Source organism: Podarcis raffonei, chromosome 16, assembly GCF_027172205.1.
Source record: "Podarcis raffonei isolate rPodRaf1 chromosome 16, rPodRaf1.pri, whole genome shotgun sequence".
Classification (NCBI taxonomy): Eukaryota; Metazoa; Chordata; class Lepidosauria; order Squamata; family Lacertidae; genus Podarcis; species Podarcis raffonei.
Window position 1 is genome coordinate 34,309,662 of NC_070617.1, and position 16,106 is coordinate 34,325,767.

Below are 16,106 nucleotides of genomic sequence, written 5' to 3' on the forward strand. Positions count from 1 at the left end.
GGCTCACCTAACTCAGAAATGTCTATAAAGACAAGCAACAACTATTCAGGGTTTCAGACAGAGATTCTTCCCAGTTCTATGTAGATACCAGAGAATGGCTTTTTTCAAATGTAAAGAACTGAACTACAAGCCTTAAATTAGTGTCTGATGAATGGAGAGACTGAGATGGGGAACAGGGAGCATGCAACATAGATAGATAAGAAGGCACAAGACCATGGCGAGACTTAAAGGTTAAAAGGAAGAAATTGAAACTTAATACAAAACAATAGAGGAAGCCAGTGGAGTGAAACATATAGAAAGTAACATGATTTAAGTAAGAAGAAGAAAAAGTTAACAGCCTGAGAATTCCTTTTGGATAAAGGTGCATGCTGCAAAATTTTGTGGGGTGCATTCATGCTTATGAATAGATAAGACTGGACGTGATTTGCTCTGGATGGGGTCACACTCCCTCAGAAGCAGCCAATACATAGTGCACCCTTCTGGACAGGGACAGCCTAACCTCCACTGTCTATGCCCTGGTAACAACTAGGTTGAATTACTGCAATGTGTTATAGGTTAGGTTGCCTTTTAAAACAGTTCAAAAAGTACAGCTGAAGCACAATTTGGCAGCTCGACTGCTGACAGGGGCAAGGCAATCTGAAAATACAACACCATTTCTGGCCCAACTAGTTTCGGAGCTAATTTGAGGTGCTGGTTTTGACTGACAGAGCAGTATGCAGCTCAGGCCATTTCAGTGGTGGCACTATGCTTGTGGAATGCACTCACCAGGGAGGCACAACTGGTGCCATCTTTATATATTTATAGGTACCCAGAAACAACTTTTTTCTTTACTTGGGCTTTTGGCCCTTAATTTGAGATCAACTTGTATATAATTTCATGCCCACTGACTCTCCCCGACTACCTAATCAAGATGGTTGGACAGGAATGTGGAGGGGGCTCTCCACACAGAGTTTGCAGTGTGTATGTATAAGCCACATGGTTCTAGAAATGTACCTGATGAATTAGTCTGGAAACCAATCATTTCAGAGCACAGATTTCTCAAAGCATTGACAGAACCTATCTCTTGCGTTATGCAATAGTATTCTGTAATTCCTCAGTGTATACAGAGGCACCTAAATTCTTCACTCTTGAGTATCGTACAGACCATATGGCTGCAACAGCTTCAATACATCACCACTGGCATTTCAGAATTATGAGAAAGAGCAGCAGCATGTAAGTGCACCTGGAGACTTGCCACAAGTTAGGTTATAGAATTCCTTGTGGAAATGGTAGCCTTTTGCGTCCCCCAACCATTTTCATTTCTTTTTCAGGATCATCTCTGCATTGAAGGTGCCCATGGATAAAATTATCAGCTCCAAAATCCTTTAACTGAATTAAGACATCTCCCACATTTTGTGCATGTGTCTGCTGTTACCACCCCCCAGGAATAATTACATCCCTGGTTTATACCTGCACTGTTTACCCCTGCTTCTGCTCTGTCTGTTGTGCTTTTCATTAAACTCTTATCTTGGCTACTTTTAAATGTGCTTAATGTAATTTGTGACTACGCCAAATGCTTGCTGACATGAGGAGGACAAGAGAATAGCAAACTCTCCCCCGCCCCCGGGTCTATTTCCAAACCCAGCAAAGAGAAGTCTCTATAGTAGTTCCCAAAGTGTACTCCATCAGCTTCATTCAGGTGGTCTGCAGTGGTGACTAAGTTTTAGCATATATTGTTATAATTGATAAAGGAAAGGTAGAAAAATCATTAAGTGATCCATTAAGAGCCTCAGCAATTTTGAAGCGGTGGAGGTTAGGGGTTGGGAATACCCAAAACTGAAAATATGAGTAACTGGAACAAGATGTTCAGAATTACTGATGGACAAGAGATTACAGTGGGAGGGACAATGTGGTAATTTAGCCACTTGAACAATGGAATACATAGAACTGTGGGCGGTGAATCCCAAGCTGTAAAGAGGTAATTGGTCAAATTCAAACCACATGCCAATGAACTTGAACTTCTAATGCCTTAAATACCACTATTAGCTGAATGAAATAGCTTAATTGATTTGTGGATTATATGTTTCTTGGATTGTGGATCATGCTACTATGGATTAATGGGATTGCTCTTTTACACTAATTTACATGGGAGTAAGCTCCAATGAATTGAATGGGACTGAACAGATATGCCTAGGATGTGCAGTTACAGAATAATGATGTCTTCAGTAGAGTAAACTTTAACATGTTCCATGGATTAACAGCTCACGTGTACACATTTTCACAGAGGAACAATCATTAATGCCCCAGCAAATAAAACTGAACAAGGAGTAAGGGAAGTGTTTTCAGAAATGCACTGGGAACAGAGCTATTACCCTACATCCTAGCATTACTTTAAAAGCAAGAAGCACATTTTTACACAAGAACCCAACGCAAGAGCAGTAAAATATTTCTAATTCTGTGGCACCACCATCAACATTTCTAAACAGCTAAATTCCTTCAAGCTCATCATTAAAGTTCCAAATATCACATTTTTCAGCATTTCACACTTTTGATTCTATAATGCTCAGCTGTGACTAATCAGAAGTATATTATGTCTGTTTCAATTTTCTCATTTCAAGTTTGGGCAAATGCTCACACCTTTTGGGATTTATATACATATGTAAAATGTATTTAATATGAGCATTATATATAAAAAAGAAACCACTAAATAGTTCTTTTTTCATGAAGACCTACCATTTAACCTTGAAAACTAAACATACAGCTTTCCTGACTGTTAGTTCTCTTTCAAGAATGTTATAAAGAGTTTTTACGAAAGATTAGCAAATATATTTAAATATATTATAGATCCATTTTCAAAATGAGAAACATTCCTCCTTTAATTTGATGTTTAGCAGTTTTTTTTTACCTGCAGACATGAAATAATGAATTCATAGTTAACTATAGAACCTGACACTCCAAAAGATACTTCCTGTAGGAGAATTTTTAATAAATAATTCTATTTGGAAGTGACTTCATTTTTTTTATTAAAAACCATATCTTTGCATCTCAGTTAGATGCCTATTTATAAGATCTGAAAGGCAACATATTCTCTGCAGCGACATTATGAATTCTTCATCAAATTAAACTTTTATATTTTACTGAATTAAGATGCACAGATGCAGATTAAAAGTATAATCCAATTCAACATAAGGTTTTCAGAAAATTACTGAAAATGAGGAAACAAATGCCCTTTCCCCCAGCTGCTTCCATTATTTGATTTCTAATAAATCAAATGTCAAAGTCTGGAGAAGGTAACAAAATTTACCAGCCAGAACTTTATAAGAATTTTGTTTGTTTGTTAAAAAAAAACCAGTCTATGCTAAAACAGAGAATTAATATAATGCAAGCTTTGTTTGGCAGGGGCTTGTTTCTTTCTATATGTGCTATACACACAAAAATATTATGCAACACAAGGTTACAGGAAAGAAATTAAAAGGTGAAGAAATTTCAAAGGGGTCAAGCATTGTAATCTGACAAAACTTGATATAGACACCTCTGGCTGCTGCCAATACAATCTTAAGCATCCATGATGAGCAATAACAGGACCAGAAGCACCCCAGGGCTTTTTAGCCAAAACACCATCTATAATGTGCTTGTGTTTCCCAGGTCGCAAAGCATGATGACATTATGTCAGCCCCTTCAGTTCAGAATTGTGTTCTCCAACCACGTTAATGGGAAGCGTGCAGGTAGGACATGAGCACAACAGCAATTCTGTGGAGAAACACAGTGCTTGGTATTCAAAGATATACTGCCTACAGTACTGGAGATAGTACAAAGCCATCACAGCCTCCATGAATCTGTCTAATTCTGTTTTAACGCTACCCAACATCGTACCATCCTGTGGCAGTAAATTCCAGTTTAAGTTAGTGTTGTGTGAAGAAGTACTTTCTTTTGCCTGTTCTGAATCTCCTCATCTTCAGTTTCACTGGATGACGAAAACTTCTCCTTAGCCACTGCCTCATACTCTGCAAAGTTTTGCTTTGCTTTTTAAATACACCTCTCTCATATCTCCCTCTACTTTTTTCCCTAAGCTAAAAATACCTTCACATATGAATCTTTTATTCACTTGCATCCAGTACCTGCTATGGACAAACTCTCACCAGCAGCATCAGGATCAAATTAAAGGCTTTCACAGTAAGGCTGCAATGTGCCCTTATTTTTAAAGTTTCAATATGACGTATATTGCCTCATTTTTCAAGGATTTACTTCCTTTAAGTCAAATTCATTTCCAGTAATCCTGGAATGGCTAGATTCCAACCCCTGCCCTTGGAAGAGCTCTATTGAATGAATTATCAATAATGACCCATTAGACCCAGGATGATATTCACATGCTGCTGATTGCTGAAAAGTGGACAGAGAAGACCCAGATCTCTATAGCAGAAGGCCAAGGACACTGCCCTCATCAACAATTTATTTGCCCACAAGTTGAGCATCTCCTCCACATAGCTCAGTCCTGCCATTTATGTGGCATGTAGATTCGGAAAAGACAAAATGTAAGCATACCAGAGTATACTGCTTGAGCCATTACATGATTGTGTTCTTCTTCTATGAAGCATTAAAGCAAATAGCGTTGGAGTACGAAGCACAAGGGCAAGGCCATAGATGGCTGCACCAGGAAATATACTCGCCAATTCAGGGTCTCTAAATTAAGTGGTATGAGCTAGAATTTTCAGCATGTAAACAGGATGTGCTACCCTGCTGACCAGATGGCTAGGGTCCTTGTAGTTTTGCCAGGTTTGGCCAAGTAGAGGCTTCATACTCTGAGGCTTGAGTGTGCAGTGTTCACAGCTGCCAGGTTAACTCACAATGTCAGAAGTTCCTAACATTCTTAAATGAAGCACTGAGCACTTGCAGAGAGAACCCAGCCACCTGACCTAGTTGCTGAAGGAATAGCACCTAGCCAGGAGAATAATACACTAATCTGAGTCTGTGCACCCACAACTCCATTGTATTTCATATCAGCCTGGGATGCAGTACATCCCTAGCCTTACAGATAAGTCCTCCAAAATTTAAAACGCACTAAGCACTGCCTCAGAATATTTCAAGACTTTGAAGAAATATGAAGTCTGCATTTTTAAGTTGTGTACCGATGGCGATAGTAATAGAGAGTCTCTGAAGTTGTGCTGCCAAAGTGATGGTGGTAATGCATTTTGTGACAGCTACCATTCCAGACCTGAAGGAGAAATTAAAACTCAATTTGTTTAATTATAAGAACATTACAACACATATAAAATAGTTGAGTAGGAGTTTACAGACCAATTCTTAAATGTGCTTCCCTAGCACCACACACTAGATGCATGACTAAGACTACAGCTACTTTGACAATCAGTATCTCTGAAACACAATCCATTTTTAGTAAAGAAAAAAAAATGAATGAGAAGCCATTATTGTCCAACTCAGCTCAAAGCTTGCAGTGCACGCTGTGGCCAATTCACAGCGGTCCTGGAGCCTTTGTACACCACTGCTGACAAGCCCCTGAGCATGAAATACAACATTTCAATGATTACATTTAGTTGGTATACTGTGGATAATTTTATTCACCTCAGAACACCAGCAATTTATTTGTATCAACCATAGGCCACTGTAGTTTACAAAAGAGTTCCGCAATTCAAGATTTTTAAAAAAATCAAATCATAACTATAAGTAGCAACTCCCTGGTTTTTTTCTGTTTACTATCCATTTCCTTCCCTTTAAGCCCGCTCTCAAAACAAGAAGTCTGCCAACAGTACACATTTACAAGCTCCAAGCATTTCCTCTCCTCTCCACAGTGCTGATGCATTTACCTTGTTTGGCTTCCAGCTCCTCCTGTGTCAGCTGAGGCTTCTTCTCTTCAGCAGCCCCACTGGACATGGCAAATGCGGAATGGCTGTTTGAGGTGCTACTGGCATTCTCTTGGCCTTCCTTGCCTTCTTCCCCCTCCTCGTCGCTGTCATCATCAAGTTTCACACGGTTTTTCTCCAAGGGGAGCATGTCATTTTCTTTGGCCCTGATTGCAAAGCTTATTGGTGCAAAGGATGCTATTAAAAAGGAAGTGACAACTAGTGAGGTATTGTTGACTAGGCAATCTATGAATCATTTTGCAATGAAAACAGTTGCACCTGTGCAGAAGAGGGAAAGCAGCAGTAGGCTAGAGACAACTCCCAAGATGTGCAGAGAACAACAAATACTTAGCTAACCTTCTCAATTGAACCCCCCCCCCCCGGAGGCTCAGTGAAAACTGGCTTTGCTCAGTGGTACAGAATGTTATTTGCGGGGTGGGGCAGAATAGAGTATCCAGAAAGCAGGCACAACTGGCAGGCTTGAAACCTGAACAGGAGCATTCTACACTGCAACGTGTTGCCCTGGGTCCCATCTGTGCTACATTGTGCAGCTGGTGTAGCTTTCTAACAGAGGCTGTTCATTGTTGCTTATGTAATAGTAATAATAATAATAATAATAATAATAATAATAATAATAATTTATTTATACCCCGCCCATCTGCCTGAGCTTCCCCAGCCACTCTGGGCGGCTTCCAATCAAGTGTTAAAAACAATACAGTATTACGGTTTTATCTCATTGTTTGTCACTTTGAGGATCTTTATGGCTTAAAAGAGGATTGCAAATATTAAACCACACAAATATTGAAACTAATAGTCTGCTATTTACTTCTATAGTTGTCTTAACAATCAAAACCACTGATAAGGGGGCTGGGGGAAGGATTACAGGCTAGGAACTTGGTTTTAGTTCACTCTTGTCTCTGGAGAAAAGAAAAGAAATAATTTGCAGTGCCCCGACTTCTTGCTCCTTTTCTTCCCCTCTGCTGACTGAATGTTCTGTAAAGCACATTCTTTTGAGGCTGAAAATCATCCTGCTCAACAGGATGGAAGAGCCTGAATGTAAACCAGCACCAATACATCTCTCTCCACCACATTTAAATGGTCCTGTAAAAACAGTGGAAAAACAAATGATCCCCTTAAGTTGGTGGTAGTGAGGGGAATCATTACCTTACCCTCATGGTTAAAGGGTAAATTCTGATCTGAAGATTTGGAACTACTACAAAAGCCTTTTAGAAGGCAGGGATAGAACGATGCTCGCTTTTTAAAGATAATGTCACCCGCCCCTCCTTGCATGCATGCAAGCAGCTGAAGCTTTCCTTATAAGCATTTGTGCTTTGAGCCCTAGCCAAATATAGGCAGCCTGCCTTTGTGTTTTGGAAAAAGAATTATGAACGGACACAAAGCATTTAGAATGGAAACTTTATAGAAGCCTTAACCGTGGAGGCCGCTAGGGCTAGCTCTATCACTCATTTATATAGCAGTCCTAACGGGCAACTGCTTAAAAAGCTTTGCCTTGTTCAGTCTTGGTAACGATTCTCAGGCAATTGGTAAAATGGAGCTGACAGAGAGATAAACTGGCCGTGAATGCCTGTAATGCCGTTCTGCTGCTGAAGCTTAAGCAATTCTGGCCCATCAAACAGCTTGGATGGGAGATTCCCTGGGAACCGTACTTAAGGTACTTGAGCTTTTTGGAAGGAAAACAAGGTATAAAGGTGGTAAGCTGACCCAGAATATGAAACCAGGTTTTCTAGATTCGTCTTTGATAGTCTAAAGAGATCTAGCCACACGTAACTCCTGCTTTATGCAACCTCTACCATTACTGATTTGGAGAGGGCATATACATCAGTATACATCAGTGATAATAGCACCTCAATTGCATGTAGAATGTCCCAGGTTCACTCCTTGGCTCTCTAGTTAACAAGATGTCAGGTAGCAAATGAAAGAAATAACATTTTTCTGCTGGGGACCCTGGAGAGCCATTCCCAGTCTGAATAGAAGATATCAGGCTAATTAGGCAAATAGTTTAACCTGGTATATGGCAACTTCATACATTCCTAATCCTCAAACCTGGATCCATCGGTTGAACTCCCCCGCCCCCGCTAATGCTACAAACCATGTAATTCAATTTTTGGCCCTTTGTGGTTTATTATCTTTTCAAAAGGCGATTTTCAAACCTGACCTCTTAATTAGCCTAACCCGCTTGCAACTTTAAAAAAACAAAATACTTTTTCACCTTTCCCCCACTAAATCTGACATCAAGAGGATTTGCTATCTCACCCAATGGTACTTGGAAGATTTCATTTAATACCAGCCTACAAAAAAATAATTACTTTGAGGAATTAATTGCATTGCAGCACAGCAGAAAGGAAGGCGAAGCCTATGCATTTCCTCCTATCTACAGCATTTCACAGCTTGCCTTGCAACTGGCAGAAACTCTTGTCATATTGGAACATTTGTTCCCACCCTCTACTGGAAATGAAAACTGATGAACAACTCCTCCATCACTATGATCCCCCCCCCACACACACCAAAAAGAAGCCAAACCATTTTACACAGCTATGGTCTGGCAGCAGCTTCCTCTAAATTAAACACGTGCAAGGGATTGCCTACACAAATTTCTTTCAGTTTAACTGCTGCCTGCTGCGAAAAGCTCCTGAAATTCAAAGGTTTGATTTTATTGGAACAAAGAATACAGGAGTTTCGTCTGGCAAATGTTCTGCTACTTATCAAAATAGAGTTTCCAGCTCTGTAGTGCTGCAATCTAATCACTGGTCACATGAATACTTGATGCTTCATTGAACCAAGTCAGGCCATTGCCCCCCCCCCCCCAGGACTTAACAGAAGTTCTCTTGCATTCCAGGCAGAAAGAAACCAATAATTTCCCAGCCTCGCTACACAACTCTTTACAAGGACTGAACTTGGGACCTTCTGTTCCATCAGCAGCTGAGCTAAGAGCCTCCGCTAAGCAGCTACACTACAGCCAATTCTCAAGCAGTCACGCTGCACTTGGGGAAATCGTTATCTGGAATGGCTTCGATAAAGAACTGAACTAATCCACCCAAGCTTCTATGTCACCCTTCCCCAATCTGGTGCCCTACATATGTTTTGGACCACAACTCCCATCAAACCCTGCTAGCACTGCACCAGGCTGAGGAAGGCTGCTCTCTATCAGCCTTGAATGAAAGATGAGAGATCTTTCAAGCAGGTATGTTGTATTAAGTTGTATGATATTGAGAGAACATCAAGACATAAATTGGGATCCATTACTCAGTTCAGAGTTTCCCCTCCACCCTTCAGATGAGTGAAACATTCTTTAATGCTACTTATGGATGTATTTATTTGTTACACACACACACACACACGAGGGGTGTGGGGGGGGGGGTCTCTGGTTCCCACACCTACAGGCATACCTTTTACCAGTTTGCCATCATTGGAAATTTTAATGGCCAGTGCATCTTGTTTATCATTTCCTTGGGCAGCAGACTCTACATCTTCAGACATGCTGTCAGCGGGAAACTGGGCTTCTCCAGGTTCAGTGTTGGCAGTATCAGCAGGGACATCCTCTGATAAAGTTGCTACCTGCTTAAAGGCGGGAAAATACAAGACAGCCTCACTTTCCAACTAAAAATGAAAGCCTATGGAATACAATTAAAATAGAATTAAAATCTTGGAGTAAGCTTCACTCAAGTCAATGAAGCTTACTTCTGAGTAGACATGATAGGATTGCACAGCACACAGAATTCCTATTCTCTCCTATCACAGTCCAAAATGATCTAACAATTGCAACACAGTGGCTTCAGTTCTTCGTAATACACCCATTACCAAACTGATACTAGCTGACCTGCCCATTTACTTGCCGTGAAACTTTCATTTTATGTACCAGTTATAAATGAGCTTGGAGATTTTTAAGAAAGCATAGCAGCAGACAAAAAAGCTTGCGATGATTCAAGTATATTTGACATTGCTATTTCATGCCCATTACGGTAGTCAAGAGAGTCATTAAAAAGCACTGTACTAACAGCTTTGTAATAAGAATGTACAATGAAAGTCTAATATAAAAATGGCTAAGCGTAAAGTTTTCCTTTTCTTAAAAAAATGTTGAAATCTTTAAGGAACAATCTTAAAGTTTAGTTTCACTTATTGGCTGCAGCTAATGATACCAATAAAATCTAAGAGTATTTTTGGCATGCAGTTTTAAGCGTTAGCAACTCCCACTGTTAGAAAAAAAAGATGAACACATAATAAAACTTCAGTAGTAAGAATTTATCTTCAGAAGAGAAAGGGGCACTTGAGTTAATTGGTCTAATTTATTCATGGCAGAGCAGACTTATGCCAGAGATTGTTTAGTGTGTAAAAAAAACCTCCCAAACGTATGATTTGTGAAACACAGGCAATGGAAGCAATTTAAAACTGATACTGAAAGGAAGTGGGGGGAAATGTGAAGATTGCACAGACCGCTATCGTTTACTCTAACTGACAGCAGCCTTCAAAGGTTTCAGGCCAAAAGCTGAGAATGTGCTGTTATGCTCAGTTCCTGTTTATAAGCTTTCCCATGGACAGCATCATAGGTCTTTGCTGCTCCTAGCAGCCTATTTCATCTGTTCACTGAGTGGATTCCTCTAATTTTAGCTGAATATTCAGAGTCCACCTCAAACTGTGCTTCCCTTGCTGCATGCAGGAGAGCTTATAAGCCAGACCTTTTGTAATGTCCTGAAAACCTGCCAGCGTCATACGCTGGTAAATCACTTGCTGGTTGGCCTCACACTGCAAAATTCTCTACATAACGGGCACATTTGTCATTGCACAAAAAAATAATTTATGGTGCTCCCACCCTTTAAGGGGATTGTATGTAAACTTCCTGGCTCGGTTATCCTGCCTGGAACCATTACAGAGGAACAGCCCAAGTTTATAAACTAATTTAAATAAATGCCTGCAGAATTTATTCGTCTACAGATTAATATCCTCTAAATTCAGACCAAGCCTCTCACTGGCTATTGCACACTCATCATCCATTCCTGCACTGAAATCTCCCAGCACAATCATCAAGAGGTGTTGGGAAGCATTGGTTAATCAATTTCAAATGAGATTCTAGGGCAGGGGTCAGCAACCTTTTTCAGCTGTGGGCCGGCCCACCATCCCTCAGACCATGTGGTGGGCCGAACTATATTTTGGGGAAAAAATATGAATGAATTCCTATGCCCCACAAATAACCCAGAGATGCATTTTAAATAAAAGCACACATACCACTCATGTAAAAACACCAGGCAGGCCCCACAAATAATCCAGAGATGCATTTTAAATAAAAGGACAAATTCTACTCATGTAAAAACATGCTGATTCCCGGACTGTACGCGGGCCAGATTGAGAAGGTGATTGGGCCGCATCTGGCCCCCAGGCCTTAGGTTGCCTACCCCTGCTCTAGGAAGCCCCATATTGTATATTGAAATTATGATATTTATAGAGTCTCTAGGCAGGACATACATATTTATGCAAATTGATTCAGATTCCCTATGTCTTTTCAGGTGGATAAAGCAAGATGAACTGGATTCAGTTACCTGCATATCTACACTTAAACTACTAACCGCCCCTAGAATAAGGCCACCTCTACTTTTTCCTTTCTTGCAAGAACCAATAAAGTGCTAAATCCCAGTAGCTCAATTTCTGGAGCCTAAGACCCCCTGTAAACCAAATAACTGAAATTGGGGGAAACTTCAAAAAGCCAAACCCCCAGATCCTTTGACTTGTAACCGCACCCTGAGATAATCTGTGACAACAATTTTAATGATATTCTTTGGGGGCCAAAGCATATCTTTTATGCCACCTGAGAAGGCTGCAATGTTTTCTTTGATTGTGCTAGAGAGTGAGGAGGAAAGGAAGTGGTACTTGAATGAAGCAGATGGATTCATGACTAGCCCTGTGATGTACTACTCAACAACCTCCCACCTAATATTCCCTGGATGAGTTTATCCCCTCAAAAATCAGGTAACTCACTAATGGAAAACAGCAAGGTGAACTCTGCAGGTTTGTAAATCACAGATGTTTGAGCTTTGAGAAATGCCTGAAGTCAATGGTGTAAGTGAAATCATTACCAACATACTTTACTAACAAAACTGGAACCCTCTTTCTTAGGAACAATGAATATGAGCCATCAATGGTATTTTAGAACCTTAAAATGTTTTGAAAGTTCTCAATGGAAAGCCCTGTTATAAGAGGCAATAGTGGTTTTACTGTCACTTCAACAAGACTGGTGGAGAAATAAAGTGACTAAGAACCATTTAATTACCACAATGCACTGCTCAGAAAAGGCTCTCAGAAACTAAAAATTTCAAGAATTGATGTACGAATTGAAAACTGTACTTTAGAAAAAGTAATGTTCCTTTCTTTAAAAGGTTCTTTGACTGCCTCTAAGTAGCGATTAAATTTTTTTTTCTACAAACAAGGTTTGAGGATTTTCAATTATGGAGAGGGGCTCATATTACAGGATTTCAGATTGTAGGCACTTAAACAATAATAATTTAAAGAACAGAATAAGCAGAATGCTTAGTTTTGAAGCTCCTGAAAGTGTTTAAATGACAGAAAGAAGGCAGCTCATGTTGGCCAGCACCTGGCAGTCAGCAGAAGCAATATTTTGAATGGAGCAACGACTGAAGTATCAAACAACACTGGCTTTGCCAATAAAACCCACTTCTGTGATTGATGATGGTGATGATGATGATAATTTTATTATGTATACCCCACCCATCTGACTCGGTTGCCCAACCACTCTGGGTTGCTTCCAACATATATAAAAACTTAATGAAACATAACACATTAAAAGGCTTCCCTATACAGGGTTGCTTTTAGAGGTCTTCTAAAGGTTATAGTGCTACTGATCTCCTTCACATCTGATGGGAGGGCATTCCACAGGGCAGGTGCCAATGCCAAGAAGGCCCTACTTTTCATAGTGAGAGAACTGCCAGAAGGCCCTTGGCACTGGACCTCAGTGTCCAGGCTGAATGAAGGAGGTGGAGACGCACCTTCAGGTATACAGGGCCAAAGCAGTTTAGGGCTTTAAAGGTGAGCACCAAGACTTTGAATTGTGCTCAGAAACGTACTGGGAGCAAGGAAACACACTGGCAAAAGGGTTCTTTAACCCCATCATGCACCTCACCTGCAAACTCTTCAGAATCTGCCAAACAGGGCAAATGGGAACAAGCAACTTGAGGAGCACAAGAGTGCAGAGGCTCTGCCAATATATATGGTTACAGGAGGGGAGAAGGAAGCTGTGTAGAAGCTGTCTAGCTGATATGCTGCACAACAGAAAGCTGCTATGCACAAACCAAGGAGAAGGCAGTTGTGGTCACTAGGATTTATATTGAGCTCCCAGGCTGATAGCTTAGAGTCAGAGAAAATCAAATAAATGCATATAAAATTTCAGAAGTATTTTGATATGTCACTGTGGTTTAAGTTGCCTTAAAAACAAAGCTGCCAGCTGTGTGTGTATGTCCACTAGGGATCAACCAGTGTATCTCCACCAGTTCCTCAACCATTTGGTGAGAGGCACGGCCAGGGCTTTGCATTCTCACCCTGTGGCTTAAAGAAGGTGAAAAAATACAAGAAGCCTCTCATAGTGTTCTCATCCAAAATCTCAGCATAGGTGAGAGTAAGGCATTACCTCTCTGCACATGCTAGAGGGTCTCGCTTGTACTGGGCTATGGAGAATAAAAGAGCCACAGGAGTCTCCCTACCCCTCATCTTTTCCATACACCAGCACAAAAAAGAGAAACCTTCGCCTCCTCCACAAGCCCTCTATGTGTTTCAGAGAACTTGGAGTGGAAAGCCAAAATTGAAGCCACACCAATGATAGTGGACATCAGCAAATTCTCTATTCCATTTCAAGGAGAATGGGCTCATTAATGGCTATCAGTTTAGAGTTGCCATATTTCAAAAAGTAAAAACCACGACACTCCGGAAGACCCCCAAATTGTTGAGCTTTTTCGCTTTGTTTGTTTTGCAAAAAAACCCAAGTTTTCAATTCCACCTTTGAAATCCCAGTAATGTCTGGGGAAATCCAGACGTATGGCAGGTCTATATTAATTTTGATAGCTATACGGAATTCTGTCTGTCTCTTAGTACAGCTGCAGATCATTGAGCCTGAGCTTCCACAGCTGCCACCCACCATGAACCACCAATGGCAGGGTTGGCAACAGCAGAAGCAGGTATGTACTATGCCTATGCTAATGTTTTATGCTCTTGTTAATAATGCTGTCTTAAATGTGCATTTTACAGTTGACTTCCTTTAGTAACATTTTCTTTTGGAATGTTTAAGATATTTTTTTTGTTAACTTTGCTGTGTTAAATGTGCATTCTGTAGTTGACTTCCTCTGTAATCTTATATTTTGAAACCTTTAAGATATTATTTTAGTTTCTGTTAATTATGTTGCTTTGAATGTGTTGTTGTTATTGCTTAGTTGTTTACTTGTGTCCAACTCTTCATGACCCCATGAACAAGAGCACGCCAGGCATTCCTGTCTTCCGCTGCCTCCCGCAGTTTGGTCAAATTCATGTTAGTAGCTTCAAGAACAATGTCCAACCATCTCATCCTCTGTTGTCCCCTTCTCCTTGTGCCCTCAATCTTTCCCAACATCAGGGTCTTTTCCAGAGAGTCTTCTCATGAGGTGGCCAAAGTATTGGAGCCTCAGCTTCAGGGTCTGTCCTTCCAGTGAGCAACTACAGTGGTACCTCGGGTTAAGAACTTAATTCGTTCTGGAGGTCCGTTCTTAGCCTGAAACCATTTTTAACCCGAGGTACCACTTTAGCTAACGGGTACTCCCGCCGCCGTGTGATTTCTGTTCTCATCCTGAAGCAAAGTTCTTAACCCGAGGTACTATTTCTGGGTTAGCGGAGTCTGTAATCTGAAGTGTCTATAACCTAAACCGTCTGTAACCCGAGGTACCACTGTATTTGACTTTCTTCAGTAATGTTTTATTCTGGATGTTTTCTTGTTTTAGAGATATTTTTCTTAAAAATGTAAAGTGGTACAGAAATGAAATGAATAATAATTTAAAAATTCCATGTTTCGAGGGAGTGTGCTAGTTGCTGGGGGCAGTTACAGCAGGGAAAAAAGCTTTTGTCTTGACACTCTGCCTGTGGCATTTTGAAGGACTGACTGGCCACCATATGAAACAGGATATTCAAGCAGAGGGTCAATCAAGTGAAGATGATCAGTCCCCTGATGGTATTATCCTCTAGCGGTTCTCAATTTCTAAAATCAGGAAGCCTCTTTGCCTAGTGCATAGAGACATTTGTTGAATTGCTACAGGCAACAAACTATTTGCAAGTGTGGCCTAAATCCCCCCTGAGCCCTCTGGCACCTGGCCATTAGACCTACCTGATCATGTACTAGCACCCTTTACTCAACAGAAAATAAAATCCAGGTGGAAACTAAATAAAGGGCTTTTAAAAAGATCAACATGATTAAGTGAAAAATATATTAACTAACTATATTTCACCTGAAAACATGAGGATTTCTTATACACAGCATTTAAGTAAGTAGTGAAACTGTGTAACCCACTACTAATTTATTAGTACACCCACTACTAATTTCAAAACTAACCTCATCCACATCATGGGAAAATGTGTAAAATGGTTTCCTAGCAACTTTAGTCTGCTTTATAAACATGAACTTGTACTGCAAACTATTCAATCCAAATAAACTGAAAATACAAAGGCAACTCATGCACAGGTTTCATTTAATGGAACTCTTTGTGTCGGTATGCCACTTCAAAATGCTGCCTAAAAAAAGGTTATGCTGGTTATGCCCCTTTTCAGAGGGCAAAGAGACAACTTGGGCAATTTTTTTTAGCCTTGAATACAATTCTATAGACTAAAACACCACATCTTTGCTGGAAGGGCATATGCAGTTTATTTCAACTAGTGGTTTGCATGGCATCTGTGAGAACATGGAGAGTTAATCATCAGTAGCACATAAGACACCAGGAGAAGCTAGCATAACTCTGCTCCAGCTGCCCCATAATTTGAGTTTACAAGTGGACACTTCACTCAGAGTGCACAATTAAATCCATCCTACATCTGCTACAGAACAGGTGGATCAATTCTCATATTCATCCTAGAGTATAGCAGTACCCTTTGAGCTTCTAAGGCACCAGCTATCTGTCCCTAATAAACAGGCACCCACCTAAACATTCCCCTATGGCCCAAAGTATGGGACATTTCTGACTTTGTGTTTTCTTTGTGTACAGTATTGTGCAAATCCCAGTGAAGCTTTCAAAT

At 40.4% G+C, this 16,106-nt stretch overlaps 1 protein-coding gene across 4 annotated transcripts in view; it reads right to left on the reverse strand.

Moving 5' to 3' along the window:
- The window catches only part of SFSWAP (splicing factor SWAP), a 103,154-nt gene that overhangs the window by 42,855 nt on the left and 44,193 nt on the right, over nt 1-16,106 (reverse strand). For 3 of the 4 annotated variants that reach the window (XM_053370226.1, XM_053370228.1, XM_053370229.1), the window contains 2 exons: nt 9,245-9,416; nt 5,802-6,035 (listed from right to left, as the gene is read on the reverse strand). In XM_053370226.1, coding sequence (XP_053226201.1) covers nt 5,802-6,035; nt 9,245-9,416 — 406 coding nt within the window. The remainder of the gene's footprint in view (nt 1-5,801; nt 6,036-9,244; nt 9,417-16,106) is intronic. The other variant, XM_053370227.1, reaches the window with a different exon arrangement.